The 19,907-nt window shown below is 40.4% G+C and overlaps 2 protein-coding genes across 2 annotated transcripts; both read right to left on the bottom strand.

The window, feature by feature from the left end:
* Positions 1-8,570: 8,570 nt before the first annotated feature.
* LOC120436077 (GTPase IMAP family member 8-like) lies at positions 8,571-11,672 on the bottom strand. Its single transcript, XM_039606420.1, has 2 exons — positions 10,574-11,672; positions 8,571-10,456 (listed from the first exon to the last, which is right to left on the bottom strand). Exons 1-2 carry the CDS (start codon positions 11,571-11,573, stop codon positions 9,030-9,032), a joined length of 2,427 nt encoding a protein of 808 aa, XP_039462354.1. The 5' UTR covers positions 11,574-11,672; the 3' UTR covers positions 8,571-9,029.
* On the bottom strand, positions 11,611-17,228 carry LOC120433953 (GTPase IMAP family member 2-like). Its single transcript, XM_039601138.1, has 6 exons — positions 17,095-17,228; positions 15,324-15,523; positions 14,502-14,545; positions 13,313-13,372; positions 11,984-12,592; positions 11,611-11,777 (listed from the first exon to the last, which is right to left on the bottom strand). The coding sequence occupies exons 3-6, from the start codon at positions 14,515-14,517 to the stop codon at positions 11,611-11,613; spliced, it is 852 nt and encodes a 283-aa protein (XP_039457072.1). The 5' UTR covers positions 14,518-14,545; positions 15,324-15,523; positions 17,095-17,228.
* Positions 17,229-19,907: the final 2,679 nt, after the last annotated feature.

Consider the following 19,907-nt stretch of genomic DNA (forward strand, 5'->3'; position numbering starts at 1 on the left):
GGTTCTAAGTTCATCTGATAGATGCCCTCAACCCAGCCAGGGTTCACAACCCTTGCCATTATCTTTACCAACAATCCTCTGACACAAGGAATGATACAACAACCAGCGATGACTAACACTCCCAGAAATACAGCCAATGAACATATCACTGACATAGCCACACCTTTCCATTGTCCAAACACAGATGTCATCGAGGACGCCAGCGGATTTTCGATACCTGAGTGCTCATGCATAGTTTTAGACCACTCGATTATGCACTCCCGTCAGTGAACTCGGACCCAATTGTTCTGCGAACCCCATCATGGCGTCCCTGGTTAGGTTAGAGAGTCTCAGCAGGTTGTCATGAACATAGTTAATGCGGTCAACATTTTTATTAGGCGTTACCCAAAGAAATACACTCTCAAATCCTGCAGCTATCGGATTTAGCAGCTTGTACTCGTCTGGAACTCCCCTGGGCACTCCCCTGGGCACTCCTATGGAGTCTATCCAAGTTGGTGAGTTCAGGTGAGGATCATAAGCATGTGTACCCTGGGTCCCTCTTTTGGCCAAAATATATCTCTTACGTCTGGCGGCAAAAGTACGTGTGTTGTGTTGGGGAATAGCCTTTACCTGGTTTCCAATCAGTATGAGTGGAGCTCCCAATCGCACCATCGCATATGTCCCTACGCTTCCCATAGGAACACAGACCAACAGAGTATTTTCCCCACAATAATAATAGAGCCCACTTCTTGCCCACGTTCCAATTACCGTGCTAGGGTCACTTACATTGTTGGTGGTTCGTCCCGTGAGTGTCACGGCACACCAAGTTGGGTCGATCTCTCCCACCCTTGTACTTTTCATTATCTGTAGAAAACTTAAAACATGTATAGTTATCTTGTTTTGGCATAAATGGTCCCACTGTTGTCTGCTTTGAAATGGGAGGGAAAAGCCTGGACAACAGAGTACAGTTGCCAGTACTCACTGCATTTCTTATTAGCTGCAACATACAATCATAGCCCCACTCATCCTCTAAATGCAATGGTGGCCTAGCTGAAGCACAGGCAACACCATCAGATACATGTTGTTCTCTAGCATTTTGAGCCACCCAATCAACCCAGAGGTTACTGTCCTTGAAACCGGTGGCACGCTCGATTAAATCCTTAGGCTTCAGTCTAGAGTAATCTGTTGTCAGAAGTACTCTCCCTTTTGGTTCCTGTTCCTTTTGAGCTACTGTTCCCCAAGTCACCGTCTGATCAGTCAGTGTGGTGATTGAACTTTCTGCGAGCGGCTTAGACTTTGGATCAACTAAATTTACCCTAAGCATATCATGGGGTGATTGTAGACCCGTACATCATACGCTCTCCAGCTACTACTAGCTCCTGTACACTTAATGACGTCACACAAATCAAACGTGAATGAGCTGGTAGACCCTTTAACATAATTCAACTCTATGCCATTATTCATGCTGAGACACCCATCACCTTTACCTGACACCTCGTGCTTTTGTCTTTTTACCGATCCTATTTTAGCAACTACAGTCTCAGGAAGCGCTGGGCTGGACTGCCCTCCGTGTTCAGACAAGGGGTCCGGAGTGCCCTGCAAAGTATAAACAATAAACAACACAGCCATGGTTAATATCATTGCATACAATAAACATGTAGTTGTAAGGAACATTTTAATAAGTTTCTTCTCATTACGTGTCTCTGATTCGTGTGTTTGCATCATGTTATATAAACTTTGTATCCTGGAAAGAAACTCCCCTGCTTTTGTTGAGTCCTCAAGTTGTCCCCGCTCCTTTCTGTTGGCGTGGCGACCTTCTCAACTGCTGCTCTTCTTTCTTCGGCCCCCCAGGTAGACTACTGGTTGGCCCGTTGCACAGGTGAGAGGATTTATTCTGCCTCTGCTCGTTATCGTTGACACCTGTGTTAGTTGAAGAGGAGCTTTCCTCTACCAAACTCTCATGTGCTGGAGCACACTGCAACCAATGATACCAAGTATCGCCTTTCCCTTTTAGTTGAACTGCTGTAGTTGTTCTGGCAATGACCTCGTAAGGACCCGTCCAGCGTGGCTCCTTTCCAAAGACCACCCTCTTTCCGGGCTCCTTTGGTCTGCCACACCTCTTTCTCCTTCAGAGAAGCCTCTTGTTGGGCCCGTCTGGCCTCCTCCAACATATTGATGCCTGCCTCCTCTTCAGCAGTTACCTACACCCTTTTCTGTTGTCCTTTATAGCCGCCTGCTGCTCCCCTTGCGGCTTCATCCGCTCTCTGATTTCCTCCTGCAACCAAGGTATTTGCCTGAGAGTGTCCCTCAATTCTCCCTGCTTCTTTTACCTCAATTCAGTTCCTTGTTTGCAGACTATAGCATAGCCACTTTGGCAACAGTGGAAAGGAAAAACTCCCTTTTAACAGGAAGAAACCTCCGCCAGAACCACGCTCAGGTACGGGCAGCCATCTGCTGCGACCGCTTGGCGTGAGCTAACCGAGACTTTGAAGAGAGAGACCTAATATTTAATAATCCACCTTTCACTGTTCAGTTTTACCACTACTGCGTCTGTTTTAATAGTTAAGATCATCTACTTCAGCGAACAGATAATTTAGAATTCAGCCAATTTGCACAACTTTGCTTATTGAACAGGTTTGTGCGTACCTTTTAATCTTTTTAGACCGGTCCTGTTCGTCTCATATCAGATCCAACCTTCGGCCACATTTCCAAACATACCACTGAAATTACTACCCCCCGTTTAATCAATGTATCCGTTCTTTGTTAAAATTAAAAGGGGCTGGTCCACAATTGCACAGGTAATGCTTTTAATTGTCTCTCATAACTCACAGTATTTATTATCAGACTTTCACTTTTACTGGCCGGCTCGGTTTGCTACAACAGCTCAAGCTCACGGCTGGCCTGAGTTTCTCTTAGCTCATATATCAACTCCTCGGACCTTTGCGTCCGGTATTTATTCTCTTAAAACATGTCACAATTCCTCGGACCTTCTCGTCCGGTATTTACTCTTTTTCTCTTAATTAAGTGTCTCCCTTAAAATGATCCTCTGCGATCACCAGGGCTATATCTGAGGCCACAAAATCTCAGCGGGGCCCCGCCCCTAGTAAAATCCTAGGAAACGTCTTTCCCAGGGGTGGAGTCCTTCGACTCCGTGACTTTAGACACTTATAATCTCTTTATTCCTTAATCACAACTCAGTCTCTTTTCTTTCTATTTCCTTAAAACGACGTCTCTAGTTACTTTTAGCTCAGTACTGCTTTTTCCGAGCGACCGTGAACACAACACTACTCTTAAGTTTCACTTTCGTTGCAACAAAGGTTTTCGTTTCAAACAAAACTCAAAACAGAGATCAACGGATGACCACTTGACTACCTGTTTTAGAATTATAATCCACTATAGCACAATTTCTGTTTAAGAGGTTTGTGCCTTACCTTTTTATTATTTGGGCCCAGTAGTCAAGAAAATCACCGTGACGTCTGCCGTCCGATCACCTGATCTGGCCTCGACCTCCGCCGACAAAAAACACCTGTACTTCTTTCTGCTGATCGTCAGTTGCCCTGCATCCTCCACCAAATGAAGCGAGATCGATCAACTGCAGACCAGCAAACAAACGACGGAGGCTCCAGAAAAGTGCAATCAGACGATGAGTTTATTGACACAGGAGAACAACCATCAGCATATGGCTTGTTTGCTCTGATGAAAATACACTGGGTTCTGATTTTATAGTGAGAAGAGATATTTTACTGTTATTTTATCATTGCATCAGAATCATATAATAAGCATTGCATTAAAGCATTTATTGAAGCTATTGACATTACATTAAAGTTTGGATGACAGTGATTGTTATAACCTCAGGTTAATCTTCTATTTACAGGTGTTAGTATAATCATATAATCTTTCATTGCAGGTGTAACCTGGATCATCTTTATATATATTGCCGCTTGGTGCTTATTATGGAGTTGTGCTCACGTCAGTAAGGGTTAAAAGCTACAGTCAGCGGGATGTCTGACTGATCTATTATTGAGGAAGTGGCTCAGGCGTGAAGGCCGCACACGCAACACAAGACACTTACATCATGTTATTTTATGATCTTTTATTTAGTTATATCTTTTGTTAACCTTTAAGTAGTATGTATTGGCAATAATTACTCATTACTTCATTTACTTATCATCATTAATTGTTATTGCATTAGAGAATTTCTTTAGGCTGTCGGCCTTATGTTGCAACTTCTATTACAGGTATCGTCATAATCCCATATTAACATTTTCTATTACAGGTGCCGTGATAATCATTTTCATATACATGCATTGTATTTATGTGCTTGCCAATGAGGGGGGCTCGATCAACTAGTGGAGGGTCGGAAACTTTGTTCGGCGCGAGGACCGAACAATCTATTGTGTTATGGATCTTGAGCTATAGAAAGAACATGCTTACAAAACACATATACCATGTTATTCACCATTATCCTTTATTCATGTATATTCTTTTTATTAAGCTTTGAGTAGTGGCATTTGATTAGAACATTTATTCAACATATTACCTGTATGGTTTCAGTTAGGTTATTGCACACATGAAGAGTTGGCCTCTGTCCTTATAGACAGAGTGAATGCTGAGGTCGAGGCACACACGCACACACACAAGCAGTAGTTAAACTCATGTGTAGGGGAGAGTTCAAATATTTAAATAATAGTTTGCAAAGCCTTGTAGGTGTTTGATTGTGCTTGCAGGATAGACGGTTTGTTCCAGGGGATAAGCAGAGTGGAAGATTACTGGGAAGGATCTGGCCTCGGGAAGAAGAAGATGTTCTTTCAATGTGTTAAAAGTTGTCAACATTGATTGTATTGTACCTACTTTACGCATGAGGGGGCGTTCTAATAATGTTCATAAAAACTATTGTTGTGTTGTTTTCGGTGAGAGATCGATGCTGTCGGCGTGCAGTATTCATCTCCCACACGTGTGCATTAAAATCATCGTTTTGACTTGACCCGGCCGGACCAGTGTTGTTATTTTGGTTTTCCTCTTGTATCCATCCCCAATATTTTGAACCCGTAACAATAGCAAAGAGGATCACGCCCCCACATACACGTCAAATACAGTTCAAAAATACATTGTTTACAGACAAGGGTACATCATGTACATCTTAATAACTATAAACAGACATATAACTTCTCCTTTCTATATCAGTTACCTTTTAAGGTAATAAACTTCAAGCTCCAGGGCCCCTAAAAGCTATTAATGGACCCCCGTCATCAATCTCTAAGTAGACAGAATTGCAGCAAGTCTCAAGAAGGAGCAGAAGACACTTGGGCCTTCGCTCAGGCCTACTACTAGATTAATATGTGTATTGTAAGCATGCATGCAATTAACCTGCTATGTTCTCATCTTCCTTCAACATGTATCACCTGGACACTCTCACCAGTGAAGCTTAAAACCCTCTTGGATGGAACATCAACTCTAAACAAGCACAGATATGCAATGTGTATAAAATGGACTCAACCTGTGAATCGAAGGTCACTGTGATGACAAACATATTCAATGCAATATGAACCCTGTAAGAAATATTACTGATAAAATAATACTGTAAAACATGTTATTAATGCAGTCATCATAAGGCAGATTATATGATAGCAATAAAAGAATCTCTGAATCCCAACACTCCATTGTACTTGTACGTGTCAATCTTTGTTATCAGCTCGCTGACTTGTGTGAAGAAAAAACAATAATTTTCCATTATAGGATCATTCTTTCTGATTAACAGTGAATGATCTAATGTACAGTTTAATTACTGTACATTTAATTGCAAAGAAGGAGAAAAATACCCCACTATTATGATGGTGCTGATTGCCAATAATGTCCTTTGTGTGACCAAGTAGTCGGCGGGGTTATAAAAGAAGTAGTAATAAAATGATAACGCCACTTAGAGGAATTTCACCCCCAGGAAATTTTATTTTATTTTTTTTAAAAAAGGAATAAAAGAGGCCGCACAGATTCAAGGATGCACATCGAGGCAGGTTGGCTCCAATATTAATACAGTTTTATTTATAGTTAAAATAAATAAAATATTTAAAAAACAAAACAAAATGTAGCATCGTTGTTGACATTCATGTGGGTGCTAGTGGTGACATTAAGAGGGCGTTGTCAGTCTGTCATTCACTGGTTTGGTTTTGACTTAGAGGTGGGCTGGGAAGCCGTAGTTTTTGTTGACCGCTGCACAACGAATTTCCCCTTGTTGCATTAGAGCCTGCGATGTTTTAAGAGTCTGAATCAGGAGCCGATCACGTTACTCTGTAAACTCTCAAAGCACTTTAATAAACAAGCAACCAATTCCACCTCTCGCTCAGTTGACATCGTGTCAGGCAAAGAGGCGAGCTCCATTCCCGGCCTCTAGCGACTGTGGAAGTTGCTACAATCAAGGACAAACAACAGATCCAATAGCTGCTGAATTAAGTAGAAATTATAAAAGTTTCTTCACAAAGGTTGTGTCTACTAAGGTTCAGGTGGCGAAGCCTCACAAGAAACCGAGACACAGCTCTCACAGAGCTCTTGGATGTTCTTGTCTTCCTTTCCAAAGTTAAGAAAAGCTGGATCTGACAGATCTGAGTCCACAGTGAACAGAATCATGGTGAAGTCATTGACTCGAGAGCTGAATGTGTTCTGGATGGTCTCTAACTCTCTCTTGTCTTCATCAGTGAGGGGAGCCACAGGTAGGACCAGGATGAAGGCATGGACACCCTCAGGATCACAGAGGGAGATACACCTGAGTGAATCCTCCATCACTGCCTCCTGAGGTTTTCCATATTTCTATTCTTTAAAAGCAAAAACCTTTATGAAAAACATGGAAAAATTCAAAACTCGTAGTAGAGCGAGATAATGCATCAATTCCAATATTTATTTTCCCCTTTTAGATTTTATTTATGCAAAATGCGTTTTAATGTAGCATTCAGGGAAATGTTTGATATTGTTGACCATAAGATTTTATTATAATGATTAGCACATTTAACAGTTTCAGCAATGAATTAATCACAAAGGAAAGAATTTACTGCAAGTACACATAAAATATCACAAATAAATTCAAAATGTTAGAAATTCTTCAACAAATGGAAAATGAGAATTTGACATATTGTGACTGTTAATGGAAATGTTTACAGCTTCTGTCATTATATCATAACAGCAACTCTGAATTAAAATGAAATCAAACTCCACAAAAAATACTACCTAGTTATGAAAGAGCCGTATTTTCACGACCATAAGACGCACTGTACTAAAAGGCGCAGTCTCAGTTATGTGTGCCATTACTGTATTTAACACACACATAAGGCGCACTGGATTATAGGGCGCATACAAGTACCGTATGCGTATTTAAAAATAAAGCGGGAGCAAACCTGAGTTCGGTACCTTACTCACATTTCTATTACCGGTAATCGTCATCATCAACAACACACAAGCATACAAGTGTGCATATTTAAAAATAAAGCAGGAGCAAAACAAAGTTTGGTACTCATATTTTTATCATCAATCAAACCCATCGAAGTCCTCATCCTCTGTGTCTGAATTGAACAGCTGCGCTAAATCTCCATCAAACATGCCAGGTTCACTTTCTTCACTGTCAGAGTCACTTTCCGTGCCGTGCGGCTCCTCGGAAATGATGCCGGCTTTTGCGAAAGCTCGAACAACAGTGCCAGCAGACATGTTAGCCCAAGCATCTACAATCCATTGGCAAATTGTGGCGTAACTCGCCCGGTGCTGCCTTCCACGCTTGGTGAAACTGTGGTCTCCATCCGTCATCCATCGCTCCCACGCCGCTCGCAGCCTTACTTTGAACGGGCGGTTCACACCGATGTCCAGCGGTTGGAGTTCCTTTGTCAGGCCTCCCGGAATGACAGCAAGCTCACAGTTCATTTGTTTCACTAGTTTTTTCACATCGGCTGTGAGATGGGCATGCATAGAGTCACAGATTAAGAGCGATGGTGATGCGTGGAAAAAAACACCTGGTCTCCTTACATACACCTCCCTCAGCCACTCTTTCATCATTTCCTCATCCATCCAGCCCTTTTCATTTGCCTTAATGATGATTCCTGCTGGAAACTTCTCTTTAGGCAAAGTCTTTCTCTTAAAAATCACCATAGGTGGCAGTTTCTGTCCATTAGCATGGCAGCCAAGCACAACAGTAAAAGAAGACTTTTCATACCCCGTTGTGCGTATCGCACAGCTAGTGAAACTGCTTTTAGCCGAATGGTGACCGTCGAAACGCTTCTCCCGCTCGTTCTTTGCTTGATGATCCACCGCTCGAGTCTTTCCTCCAACTCGGGCCACCTCGCCTTATGTCCGCAGAAACTCAGCTGCATTTTCTTGACCTGCCGGAGCTTGTTTTCTAGCTTCCTCCATTTGCGAACCATCGATTCGTTAATCTTAAATTCTCTCGCCGCTGCTCGATTTCCATGTTCCTCCGCGTAGCTGATGGCCTTCAGTTTAAACTGTGCTTCGTAAGCATGTCTCTTTGCCATTTTCAGGGTTGTTAAAACAACGATGTCCTGCATAACGCACATACCTGTACTTTTATACAGGTATGTGCGATCAGATCTCGCTACAGTCAACGCCCACACTTCACCCTTTAGCGTTCTCATGGTGTTCTCTACTACGTCCTCATTACAACACACAGGGCGCACTGTGCTATAGGGCGCGCCGTACTTTTTGAAGACAATCTAAGACTTTTAAGTGCGCCTTATGGTCGTGAAAATACGGTACCTTTAAAATGAGAGAGTGAATAAAAAAGGTCAAAATACAGAAAAAAAACATGCAGATTTATTTTTATTACGTCAGTTCAGCTGCTGATAATTGTGGAATCATATTATTTGCTGTTACTTTATGAAGCTAAAAACCTTCTAACATACAATCAAACTGGAGAACATGTAAAATAAAAAAAGCCAAGAATGTCAACACAGCTACATGATGCACTGTGTATGAACGAGGCCTGTAGATACTGCTGGGGTTACAGAACGATCAGTTTGTAATATCAGTGAATAATATTATTGTTACAACAAAGAAGAACATCAGCTGATGGTACACTTCCTGACTTTTACCACACCAAGGTCAAAATAATCATTCATTTCTTTTTGTAGTTTTTCTTTCAGGGTTGTGAGTTCTTTGTAATAATTTTCTCTGAACTTATTGTCCTTTTCAGCTTGTTTTCTGGCCTCCTCTTCATAAATCGTTTTCATGTTTCCCATTTTTTTCTTGTAGTTTTCCTCTAATTCTTTTCGCTCCTTCTCTTCTTGTTCTCTTTTGAGTCGATCTTCTTCTTTTCTTTTGTTTTCATTGTTTTCTCTTTCCTGTTCGTACTCTTCTCGAAGCTTCTTCAGTTTCTCTCTCTCCTTCTGATGTCTCAGTTCATCTTCTTGATGCTGTTTTTCCCACCACTCTTTTCTTTCCTTCTCCCAAATCTCTCGTTTTTCTTTCATCTCTCTTTTAACCTCCTCCAGTTTTCTGTCAATGATTTCCTTTTCCTCTGATTCGGACTTGATTTTTTTCTCCAGAGCTTCTCGTTCTTTCTCCCACTCCAGTTGTTGACGTTCTTCCTGCATTTTTCTTTTCTTTTCTTCCTCGTCTCTAAGTTCTTGTTCTCTCTTCTTCTGTTCTCTCTCAGATCTTTTGATGTTTTTCTCCATTTCTTGAAGCTGCTTCTCTTTCTGTTTTCTCTCTTTTTCAATTTCATCTCTCTCTTTTTCCATTCTTCTTTGCAGGCTCTTCTTTTCTTCCTGATGTTTCCTTTCAAGTTCTTCTCTTTCTCTCTGCATCTCTTCTTCTTTCTCCTTCAGGATCCTCTGCATTTCTTTCTGTATTGCAGTTTCAGCCTCTTGCAGCATCTCATTGGTGTAGTAGTTGCCACCATTGTTCTTCACCATGGTGTCAATCTTTGTTATCAGCTCACTGACTTGTGTGCGGTTTTGTTTGTCATGGTTGTTGAACACATGGTATCTTCCTCCACAGTCAGAGATCAGCTTCTTGAAGGAATTATCACATTTTTTATCAATGTACTCATCAATGGTCTGCTTGTCAGCTTTCAGATCGTCTCCTCTGGTTAAAAGAATGATGGTGAACTTTTCTGAATTCTTGCCAAAGAATTTCTTGATGAGTTTTAATGTCTCCTTCTCCTCTGCTGTGAACCTGCCGATCTGTATCACCAACAAGAAGACATGTGGTCCTGGAGCCAGGAAACTGACACATTTCACCAACTCCTCATAAACGTCTTCATTTGACAGAGTTGTGTCAAAGAGACCAGGAGTGTCGACCACAGCAACAGGACGACCGTCCACCTCACCCTGTGCTTTCTGGCAGTATGTAGTTACTGACTTTTGAGCTGATTCAGCTTTAAACTTGTCTGTTCCTAGAATTGTGTTCCCTGAAGAACTCTTTCCACAGCCAGTCTTTCCTATCAGGACAATCCTGAGAGGCTCTGTGTTCATGTTCTCATCATCACCTGTAAAAGAAGGATGTATGGGACTAAATTAGACTTAGGAGATATTTTCTTGATAATGAAATACATATCAGAGTATCACATTGAGAGAACAGTAAATATCAGTTACAGTTTACTTACCAGTGTCTGTGACCTTTGACCTCATCTCATTAAGCTCCTCCTGTAGAGAAATTATTTTTTTCTGCTGTTGTGAAATTTGATCCATTTTTCCGAATACAAATGTTGATGTTGTATAACAGAATTGTTTTTTGTCTGGTCTCATCTTTTCTACATGATTCAACAGTTCTGGGATCTGCTGTTTGTTCTTAATGTTGAGAACAACATATCGTCCTCTGTAAGTCTGACAGAGCTTCTGGATGTCCTTGTCTTCCTTTCCAAAGTTAAGAACAGCTGGATCTGTAGGATCTGAGTCCACAGTGAACAGAATCATGGTGAAGTCATTGACTCGAGAGCTGAATGTGTCCTGGATGGTCTTTAACTCTCTCTTGACTTCATCAGTGAGAGGAGCCACAGGTAGGACCAGGATGAAGGCATGGACACCCTCAGGATCACAGAGGGAGATACACTTGAGTGATTCCTCCATCACTGCCTCCTGAGGTTTTCCATACAAGGCAGGCAGCTCCACCAGGGAAACCCAACGTCCACACACCTCTCCCTGATGTTTAACACACTCTGATGAGTTGGAGACTGAATGAAGCTCAGTCTGACCTAAAATGGCCTTGGCTGCTGAAGTCTTCCCTGCTCCTCTGCTCCCACACAGAACCAGGTTTAAAGATGGTTTAATGTGTTCAGGCTGTGGTCTGATGGTCTCTTCAGTGACTGTGAGGAATTTTCCTTCGTTCTCATGCACGATGTTCTCAATCTTCTCCATTAACTGTCTATGATCATTTTCAAACATGTTGTAGTGTCTACCTTCACAATCTCTAAGGAAAGAATTAACAGAAAAATTGATCGTCTCCTCATCTGTGATGATGACCATTGAATGTTTAAAGGCATCTCCATTAAACACACTCAGGGTCAAACTGAGAGTTTTTCTGCTCTCATCAGTGAAATCAGAAGGTTTCACCATCAGCAGCAGAACATTTGGTCCAGGAGGACAGAGACTCACACTCCTCTTCATCTCTTCTCTCACTGTTTTCAGAGACAGACTTAAGAAGTCAGGAGTTTTCACTACTGTTAAAGGTTTTCCTCTCCACTCTCCATGGAAAACTTGTCTGCCTGGAGTAAATCCTGAAAATCGTAATTTTTTTCTTCACAATAAAGTTACAGAGTTCTGTCTTCTTTGCTGAGTTCCCTCCAAACAGCAAAATGCAGAGTCTACGTCCTGTAAAGGAGCAAAGATACAAACAGGAAATTACTCTCAGACAGTCTGACTGATCCTAAAAGCCTTTTGGTCTTTCTTCACTTTTTTCATCTTCAGTAAATGCTGCTTCATGTTTTTGGTGGATAGTTCCTTCTGAGCACTTTTTTATAAGGTGTCCTAACTTTATGTTAAAATATCTACAGATAGAATTTGGGGTTTTTACTTACCAACAGGCTGAGGATAATTCAGAGTAACAGGAGCTTCTTTTCTTTGTTGAGCGCTGGTGTGACGACAGATCACATGTGTTCCATTGCTCATTTCTACAATGCGTTCCATGTTTTCTAGTAACTCCTGCATGGTGAGGTTTTCAAGCTGCAGTGACTTGTTTTTACATCGTCTGATCATTTCCTGTATAGGTGTACGATACATGACACGATGCCCTGAACCCGGACGCCTCTGTCTGGGTGGTGATATCAGAACCAGTGAATGATTAAAGGAATGATCACTGAAGAAGTTCAGGACTCTGCAGAGTCTCACTCTTTGATGCTCAGTGAAGTCTTCAGTCTGCAGAACCAGCAGGAACACATGAGGTCCAGGATCAGAGAGCCTCACACAGGTTTCTACATGTTCCTTTATTTTGTCCTCAGAGATTTTAAGATGAAGCAGATCTGGAGTGTTGATGAGAACTATTTCTTTCCCTTGAATGTGTCCACTGACTCTCACACATGGGTCCAGTTCTTCCTCAGGGTTGAACTTGTTCTCTCCCAGTAACAGGTTTCCCACTGAGCTCCTCTCAGACCAGCTGTTCCCCAGCAGGACAGCTCTGAGCTCAGACACTGAAATGACAGAAAACACTGAACAAAGAATCTTTCAAAGTTAATACAAGCAGAAACAACATTATATCATAGGTTGTAATTTATTTTTAATAAGTTTTCCCCTGTAACCGTTGAGTTTTAAATATTTAAAATTTGTTCTCTTGTTAAAATATGTGTTATTTTTTCCTCATATTTATGAACCATTACTGAACCATAGATATATATTCACATGTGAGAATACTACATAAACTTTGAAAATTAACCTCTGTTAAAAGCTCAGTTTTACATCCACAGTATCAGAATCTGAAGACCTTTTTTTTCTTGTTTGGCACAATTTTATTTCTATAATCTCTTTTGAGCATCATTACCACAGGATACATCACAGTTTCAATAAATTGCACCAACTTCATGTCTGTGGCATAGAGCTACATAAACACTGGTATCCTGAATGTTTGATCTGTTAACATGAAGTTAAGGAGACATTTGATATGTTGTAACCTCTCCCAGATATGACCCTCAAGGGTTTACATAAAATAGTTTTCTTCACTTTTCTATACATTATATGAGCTTTAAATGTAAAGAGAGAAAGCAGAATCCGTGCACTAAGGGGTTTTCATTGTTCCAAACAGGCTTCACACTTCCTGTTATATTTAGTCTTCACCTGCTCCTGTCTAATGTCTTCCACCTTAAATTGCCCAGTTAAAGTTTGCATTAAACATAATCTTTTCTTTAAAAACTCACTGTAGGGTGGCAGAAATCCAAAGCTGTTCCTGCGACGTCTGGGAAAAGTGCCTTGTGGTCCTGCAAAGATAAAGAAATACATAACTCTTCTTTTATTATTAGTAGTAGTTTATGCACTGGGACATGTTATCCTGCAATGACTACATCAGATGGAACAAAACACTTTCAATGTCAACAGCTGACTACATGAACAGATCACATTAGTTCTGGGAAAGATTATTAAACATGACTTTTAATTTTCAGAAAACACATTCTGACAAATGTTATTGGTTAAACACATTGTTAAAGCATGTTACATGCAACACAGCAGCCTGGTTCAGCAAAGACACTCAGATGAGACCTGCTGTACCATATTCACCTGTAGTCACATCGTTTATCCTCTAATAATCACTTTTTCTTTGTTTTTTTCACATTTCTCCAAACAGGAGAAACCAAGAAACAATTAAATTATTGTCAAATAGTGCTGTGATGGCATCAGCCTCACAGGGGTAAATTAGTCCATTGTTTTACTTTATTAGTTTGCTTTGCAGTTTTCATCATTAATCTAATTCATTAGTCATTTGGTTAAACCTAACACTGGTATTATTAGGCGCGCACATAGTAACATTGTGTGGTTTTTCTAAAACGTTTTGTTATATTAATTATGTTTCTCTCTTTTTGAGTAACCTGGGTTTGGGCAGTAGCTGTTTCCTGTCTGGGCAAAAGGCGTGGCTGAGGACTCTGGGAACAAAATGCCTGCTCAGCAGGACCAATCATGGGCTTACCAGGAGCAGACGTGTTTTAGGTTTAGTTAGGTTATTCTGTGCTTAGTTAATATTATTGTGTGTGTTTGTGTTTTCCCCCCTATTGTGTGTAAATGGTTTGGCCAAATCATTATTAAAGCTACCCTCATGTGTCTTTGTAATTAGGTCAGTTTGTGAGTTAAGTTGTGTCTCACTTTGTTTTGTTTGAGTTTCTGGAAAATACTTTTTGTAGAGTTATATTTAGTTGACCTCTTTTATGGGCCTACTAAGTATGTTTTTGAATTTTGTTAATTTTGGACTTTTTGAGGGTTAAAATAAAGAAAACCCTTTTTGAAGACACTTTTTGCCTGTGTCCTCTTTGCTTTGGCTGCTTGGTCCCTCACAAGTGCTTGTAGAGGGAGGTAACTCACAGGTACTGCATGTAAGTGTGACAAAGTAAGACTCACCAAATGCTGCTGCCATGCTGTCATTCAGCTGCAGAACCCACTGACTGTGGAGTTGAAAAGAAAAAACAACAATGACAGAGAAAACTGTTTGTTTTTCATGTTTGAACCTCTGACATCGAAGGAGTTTTGCACAGACGGTGCTGGATACAGACACTTGGATGGTTTTATGTAAATATTCACAACAAAGCGAACAAAAACTTCAGAAGCATGACTGCCTGTAAAACATGGCAGAAAGTCCCTTTCAGACTGTTGTTCACTTCAAGGTGAATGAAAGTACTCTTAATGAATCATATTCGGTTCTTCTAAATGAACTCTCCTTATTTGAGTCAAGAATAAAGTTGGTGGGGTTCAAACTGAAATCCAAAACTTTTCCGTTTGAGTGTCTAGTGAAGATCATCCAGCCTTATTTCAGCATTTACGTAGTGGGTTATTGTCAGTTTCATTTGGCCATGTTGCTATCATTAGTTACAAAGAAACCCAATCTCTATCTTACAGACTATCTGCAGGTCAAAGATATGACTGTTTTTCAGCAATAAATACTTCATTTGTCGGTGTCTGGAAAAACTCATTTAAAGGATTTGCACATGTCATCATATACCCAACACATGTAAGTTCTATAGAGTCTTGCTAATGACCTACTAATGTTCTTCAGGTGTGTTGCAGCAGAGAGACATTTAAAAGTTTCAGGACACCGGCCCTCGAGGACTGGAGTTTGACATCCCTGTCATAGAGCAGAAACCCACCCCACCCCCCCTCCTTTGTGGGGTTTTCAGTCTGAGTCTCAGGATGTTTGTGTGTATTACTTCTAGTCTATGTACCCACCTTGTTTTTTCTTGTGCTACAGCTCTCTGGTCACACCATCTGTTTCACGCTCTGACTCCTGGGAAGGATTTCAGTATCACACCTGCCTGCCCTCTTTCCACTGTTTTGCACTGGATCCCTTTTAACTCGGGTCAGCCCAGCATCACTCTCTTCAGCTCACCCGGATCTTCAGCTGCTCCTCAAAGTGTCGCTAACTCTGCCTGCAACATGAGCCATATTCCTCTTTCAAATACATTCAAGACTGGAGAAGTTTCATACCCACACTAATCAACCACTCCTCTGTCCACAGTTACAGCTTTAGATCTCCACACCACGAGTCGTGTTCAAACATCAAGCCCTGAATCCCTCAGCAAGTTTATTCCTTTGCTTAAACTTGTAAATAAATTTTGTGAAAATTGCTCTGCTGTCTCCACAGTCACATATTGGCCCCTTTGACACCAAGCTTCTGAGGTCTGAGTTGTTTTGCATTGTGTACAGACACATTTGTGTTCACCTGTCCTGATAAAACACCTGGTCGCTGTGTCATCAAATACATGCTTAACTGGATCTGCATGCACATCCAACAGCAATGTCGAGTACCCCTAACCATCACTGCTGAGGTCATAAATAAAACCTCCAGATTTTCATATACGAGAACTTTGAGAGGTCAGGTTACTCTCTAATATTTGCTCCCACCAAGCTTCGAGGCTTTACTTGATGAGTTTGCCTCTGTTTAAATTAAACAAGGTAACAAGAAGTCTGTGTTTATCTGTATACAGTGAATGTTATCTACTCTGTGGTCAACGTTCACTTTTTTCAAACGTTATCATTTTCTGCTTTTTGCGTGCTGTTACTCATCGACTAACAGGACGTGATACACATCACATTTACTTTATATCTAACTGCAGGTCAAAGGTTGGCTTTATTAATATGAATGTGAGTTAATGATTTAAAAAGGGCCCTTTCTGATTATTCTCTGCTATCAGTTTTATGTTCCAGATAATCTGAGACTAAGACTTATGAACCTTTTTAAAGATTAATACAAAAGTTTCAGATGTTGGTGCAAAAGAGGTCACAAAAATAAAAATACTTAAATACATAAAAAGAAAAATACATCCGGTTATGATGGAATAAGCACACGATGTCATTCAAGTTGGATTTTTTGTTTTTTTTCCTACAGACTAACAGGAGGTCCATCATTAGAACAAGTAACAGACCCTTTTCATTGTAGTCATACAGAGTGAGTATTAGATTACTGTTACTCAGATATATACCACATATCGTATGTATTACTCTGATGTCCACAAACTGATGAAAAGAAGGAAAGTATCCATAACTGTGATGGCCATGAAAGCAAACTTAAAAAACACACCAGATGGGACATGACTGTCTGAAACTTAAAACCAAATTTTATTTTGGCGGGTTCCTGCTTATTAAAATGAATAGAAGCTGCACTAATACACACAGATCTATATTTACAGTTAAATATTATACTTTTATTATTGAATTTTTTATTGCTCCTAACATTATGGCTGCAATTAAATTCATCGTCCCTGGACTTTAGACTCTCTTGAACAAAAGTGCACTGCCTGGCTGGATTAAAAGCGTTACTTTATTCAAATCTGAACAAATTTAAAACAGACGAGCTTTAAAACAGGAAATTCAAAAAATCATTTCACTGGATTTTTGTCTTTGAGATCAAACGTTACAAACAGAACCGCAGAGATCCTGCAATCTGTGCATGAATTGATTTTAGTTCTTATTATTGATCAGATCATCCTGCAGAGCTTACCTGAGCTGTGTGTCTGTGACATCACTGTGCTGGGAACAGAATTCATAAAGTGACTCTTCAGGTCTTTAAGCTAAAAACAGTCGTCATTGATATTCCACACGTTTCATGCGACGTCTCTTCAAAGTGAAAACTCACCTGTAACAAAGTCTTCTCAGCAGAGTGGGCGGGAGTCTCACTGCTGACATCAGCGTGACATCACTGAGACACCTGAACACCTGATCAATGTTTAACCTGCAAGAAAGCTGAGACTGAGAAAGTTTTACAGCTGAATAAGACCAAGGTTTCTGTTCGATAAGCAGCCTGTAACAACGTCTGCTGGTTAGTTCTTGCATTGTGAGCTGTCTGATTTTAACTCTAAAAAAACAGCAGAATTCACAATTTACCAGAGAATCACTGAGAGCGTGATTTGATTTTTAAAAACACATTTAAAACATCCAACTCATCCATTTTGAAATAATACTTATATTCCAACAACACTCTTGCTCTTGACATACTCTTGAAAAGCTGAACACAATCAGTATTTTGTCCATTATCAAACTTATATTTTCTACTCATGTAAACTGCCACCTTTGCTTGACCCAGGAAAAAATTCAGCAATTGCCCCTTTTTCTTCTTTCTTTTGTCGCATGAGAAACCAAAAATGAAACACTGTTTTGTAAAACATTCTCAAAATGAATCCCAAATACCACAAAGTGATGAAAATAAAACCATTAAAAGGACATTTATCTGAAACCTTAATGATGGACACAAAGGCATTAACCGCAATGATACCAAAAATAAAATCCGCCACTGTAAATCACCAGTGTTCTTCGTCAATGGTGGCTTGTACAGCGACCCCCATACAGGTGTCACATCAAAACCAACTTTAAAATGACCTCTCCAAGGCGTATCATTTTTACCTTTCAGCTTTGCTTTGTTAAGAGCCCTAACGCATCTTTTGAACAATACGTTCCCATTCACCAAATCCAGTGGTGTCCATTGATATTTCTCCTTCTCCAAAAAAGGACCCGGGCTTTCAAAGTGCTTAAGCTGCAGCCTAATGCACAGTCTAAAGAAACGGTCCATTTTATCAGGTATTAAAAGTCCATTGGCCCATCCATTCAAAAGTCTTTTATCATCTTCTCATAGCACACGCTTGAATTTTGTCAACATCAAGCCTACCATCCGGAGAGAGCGAACCTCCAGTCTTCTTGTCAAGGAGACAGCATCGTCCATTTTGGCACCAGCAAGGGTCTTTGTGTGTGTGTGTGTGTGTGTGTGTGTCTCTCTCTCTCTCTCTCTCTCTCTCACTCACACACACACACACACACACACACACACACACACACACACACACACACACACACACACACACACACAGCAGCAGCAGAAAGTGAACAGGGGCTGTTAACAGCATGTTTCTAGGTCAATCAAACAGCTGTGAGCTTCGTAATTTGAATCCACCAATCAGAGAGGCTGTGTGCTTTTTCCCGCCAAAACTTGTGCACCAAGTGCAGGCTTTTACACATGGAGCACAGAGAGAGACAGGATTTTTGCAGTCTGTTTCTCATAGTCAGGATTCCCCTCAAACAAACAGCCATGAATTCCTAACCGTAGGGGCTAAAATGGTCATTCTAAGACCGTTTTGTTCAGAAGAGATGGGGGAATCTTGATGTGTTGACCATTTAAAATAAAAATATGAAATATTATAGATATATGACATAGATGATTGGCTGGTTGGGAAGCCATAAAGGCCCCAATATGCAAATTTGAATGTGTCAGGCCTCAGATATAATTGGCTGGTTGGGAAGCCACGAGGGCCCCAATATGCAAATTTGAATGTGTCAGGCCTCAGATATGATTGGCTGGCTGGGAAGCCATGAGGGCCCCAATATACAAATTTGAATGTGTCAGGCCTCAGATATGATTGGTTGTCTTAGAAGCCATGAATGCCTCAATATGCAAATTTGAATGTGTCAGGCCTCAGATATGATTGGCTGGTTGGGAAGTCGTGCATGCCCTGATATGTAAATTTGAATATTACACTCCTCACAGAGGATTAACTCCCTGGGGAGCTGGCAGAAATATATAGAAATACTATGATTACCCAGAAATACTGCATTTAGTAGAAATACTATGTTTTAGCACAAATACTATAAAATGGCAGGAATACTATAATTAAGCCGAAATACTATATTAAGTACAAATCCTATAAAAAGTAGAAATACTGTACTATGATTTGGTAGAAAAACTATAATTAATCAGAAATACTATATTTGGCAGAAATACTGTAATCAGCACATATACTGTAACATGACAGAAATTCCTCCACTTAGTAGTAATACTATAACATAACACAAATGTTATGATTTGGCACAAAAACCATGAATTGGCAAAAATACTATGATTTAGCAGAAATACTATGATTGAGCAGAAGTGCTAAGATGTAGTAAAAGTACTTTGATTTAAGAGATATACAATTATGGAGGAGTAATACTTTAAAATGGGAGAAATATTGATACACACACACATTCACAGAGCCTAAAGGGAAGAGTATTTGTGCCATGGAGTGTTAAGAAGAATCTGAGGTCCATATTAGAAAAGCTGGTAAAAAGTTTGCAGAATTGTAATAAATGATGAATATGAATTAGTGGTCTGTGATAGTGTAGTAATTTGTAGGGAAAAAAAAAACACGTTGATCAAGGTGGAATTGAACCCACAACCTTTGAGTTGCAGACCCACGTCATTACCAGCTGCGCCACTGGGAAAGACAGTGAAAAACAGGGTCATGAGCAGTCAGAATTAGATCGTGGTGAGAGGCAAAGAGCGCCGTT

The sequence above is a fragment of the Oreochromis aureus genome, linkage group 3, assembly GCF_013358895.1.
Source record: "Oreochromis aureus strain Israel breed Guangdong linkage group 3, ZZ_aureus, whole genome shotgun sequence".
NCBI classification, from domain to species: domain Eukaryota; kingdom Metazoa; phylum Chordata; class Actinopteri; order Cichliformes; family Cichlidae; genus Oreochromis; species Oreochromis aureus.

Coding starts and splice junctions, on each gene's coding strand:
- LOC120436077 (XM_039606420.1), bottom strand. CDS start 11,573: ATGAAGAGGAGTGTGAGTCTCTGTCCTCCTGGACCAAATGTTCTGCTG. Junction 10,457..10,573: donor GTCAAAGGTCACAGACACTG/GTAAGTAAACTG, acceptor CTTCTTTTACAG/GTGATGATGAGAACATGAAC.
- LOC120433953 (XM_039601138.1), bottom strand. Junction 12,593..13,312: donor TGGATTTCTGCCACCCTACA/GTGAGTTTTTAA, acceptor CTGTCATTTCAG/TGTCTGAGCTCAGAGCTGTC. Junction 11,778..11,983: donor GAATTATCCTCAGCCTGTTG/GTAAGTAAAAAC, acceptor GCTCCTTTACAG/GACGTAGACTCTGCATTTTG.